Source organism: Coenobita brevimanus, chromosome 68 (genome assembly GCF_032717465.1).
Source record: "Coenobita brevimanus isolate Jiangsu-jjx chromosome 68, ASM3271746v2, whole genome shotgun sequence".
Taxonomy (NCBI): domain Eukaryota; kingdom Metazoa; phylum Arthropoda; class Malacostraca; order Decapoda; family Coenobitidae; genus Coenobita; species Coenobita brevimanus.
The window spans coordinates 38,337,560-38,339,939 of NC_137021.1; the positions used below are offsets into that span (position 1 = coordinate 38,337,560).

At 48.9% G+C, this 2,380-nt stretch overlaps 1 protein-coding gene across 1 annotated transcript; it reads left to right on the forward strand.

The window, feature by feature from the left end:
- Positions 1 to 1,154: 1,154 nt before the first annotated feature.
- LOC145405887 (uncharacterized) lies at positions 1,155 to 1,981 on the forward strand. The gene is made up of 2 exons (XM_080277143.1): positions 1,155 to 1,306; positions 1,423 to 1,981. Exons 1-2 carry the CDS (start codon positions 1,155 to 1,157, stop codon positions 1,979 to 1,981), a joined length of 711 nt encoding a protein of 236 aa, XP_080133269.1.
- The last annotated feature ends 399 nt before the right edge of the window (positions 1,982 to 2,380 follow it).

The following is a 2,380-nucleotide window of genomic DNA, read 5'->3' on the forward strand; positions in this document are numbered from 1 at the left end:
TCGTAAAGGAAATAGGAATAAACTATAAATAGGAAAAAGGAAAGGAGGGCAAAGTAAATAGGAAAAAAGTATAAGAAGGAAAACATAAAAGACTGGAAGGTAAAGAAACTTGGCGAATGGATTAAAAGGGCTATCGGAGAGGGGGAAATAGAATAAAAAAGAGAGCTGAGAGAGAGAGAGAGAGAGAGAGAGAGAGGCTGTTAAAACTAAACTCAGTGGTCGGAATGTAAGCAGCAAAGAGCGGTGGAGTGGGGTTCAACAGCATCAGGGCCTGGTTGCTAACAACACCATCCCACCGCCTCACCAGGCCTGATGGAAGCATAGCCACCCGTGCCACCGACATGGCCCAACTATTAGCTGCTCACTTCTCCTCCAAAATGTCTGTACCGGATCCCACGCTGCCTCCCCCTAAGATTCCTCCTCTCACCAATGCCTCACTCGAGAATTTTATCATCACCACTGAGGAGGTCATGAAACAGCTGCTCCTGCTGGATCCCAAAAAGGCACTCGGGCCTGACAACATCAGTCCTCAATTCTTCAAGAGATGTGCTGCACAGCTGGCCCCACCCCTCACCATCATCTTCAACAACTGCCTCTCCTCTTGTAGGTGGCCAATGCAGTGGAAAGAAGCTAGGGTGGTGGCAGTACACAAGAAAAATAGCAAAAGTGACCCAAAGAACTACAGACCAATATCCCTTCTATCCATCGTAGGAAAGGTAATGGAGTCACTCATGGCCAGCAAGATCACCAGCTTCCTGGATTCCCACCATCTCCTCAACACCAAGCAGTTTGGCTTCAGGAAGGGGAAGTCGGCTGCTGACCTCCTCCTCATTCAGTCCGCTGCTTGGAATCACCCTCTCAACAGAGGATTGGACACCTCGTTGTGGCTCTAGACATAGCTGGAGCCTTTGACAGGGTGTGGCACCAGGGCATCATCGCCAAACTGGGGAGCCTGGGTGTGCGCGGTGCCCTTCTGAACCTCATCCAGGATTACCTCAGTTGTAGGACCCTCAGAACGGTAGTAAAAGGCCACACATCCAACCAATTCCCCGTAATGGCTAGTGTTCCCCAAGGCAGTATACTCGGGCCTCTCCTCTGGAATGTATACTTCAATGACATCCTCCAATTCATCCCAGAGGCTAAAGCATACGCGGATGACTGCACTCTGTCATTCTCCTGTGACAGAAGTGAGTGGCAGGACAGTCCTCCGCATCAACCAAGCACTAGAGAACATTGTGTCTTGGAGCAAGCGATGTCAAGTAACCCTGGCCCCTGACAAGACACAGCTCATGCTTATTTCCCGAAGGTAGGACCTAGCTGACTTGCCCCACCGGATGTACAGCTAGAGGGAAGAAAGCTTCCTCTACAGGACTTCATCAACATCCTCGGAGTTGAGTATGTTGCGGGCCTCTCGTTCACCAGCCATGCCAGGAAAGTGGTAAAGAATGCAGCCTGGAGACTGAACTGTGTCTGCCGAATATCTCACCTGCTGGACACCAAGGGAGTGGAGGTGCTTTACAAGGCACAAGTTCGCTCTGTCATGGAGTATTCTCCACTTGCCTGGTCTTCATGCCCTCCCTCTTACCTGGCCACCCTAGACCGTGTCCAGGCCAGAGCTCAACGACTAGTGCAACTCAAAGCAGCCCCACACCAGCCTGCCCCCTTCCAACCCCTCCAGGAGTGCAGGGATGTGGCAGGTCTGTGCGTGATGCACAAGGCTCACATCCTACATACCCGCCACCTATTAACCCTGCAACTGCCTTCGTCCCCACCGGCCACACACGCCACCAGAGCAGCCCCATTCAGACAGCAACAAGTGGACGTCCCCTACTCCAGGACGGAACACCACTTCCGCTCCTTCCTACCCCGATATGGCCGCCTGTGGAACAAGCTGGTGCGTAACACTGACATCGGCCACAGCGACTCCCTACATGCCTTCAAGCGAGAGGTCAACAGATGGGTGGCGTCGGCAAGAGACTAAATAATTATTAGCTATAGGTAGCACTAGTGTCGATAACAATAATCATAATCAATATGTATGTCAATATGTAAATTTTCTACTACCAGTTAGCTATAGATAGGACTAGATTCAAACCTAGTTGCTTTAGCTTAGATTTCGAAAGTAACTCTTAAGTCCTTGACAACACCAAATGTAGCTCTGCAATAAACCATGTTAAAAAAAAAAAAAAAAAAAAAAAAAAAAGAGAGAGAGAGACGCCATTTTCATACAGTTAAGCAAACCACTCTCTTGCTCTCTCTTTATACAGTACGTAACCTTTTCTTGTTGTATAGTGTTATAATTAATCCTGCCTCACCTGCACAATACAACCCTCAGTCATACTTAACTGATCAAGGACGAGTTTTTAATTTATTGCTAATG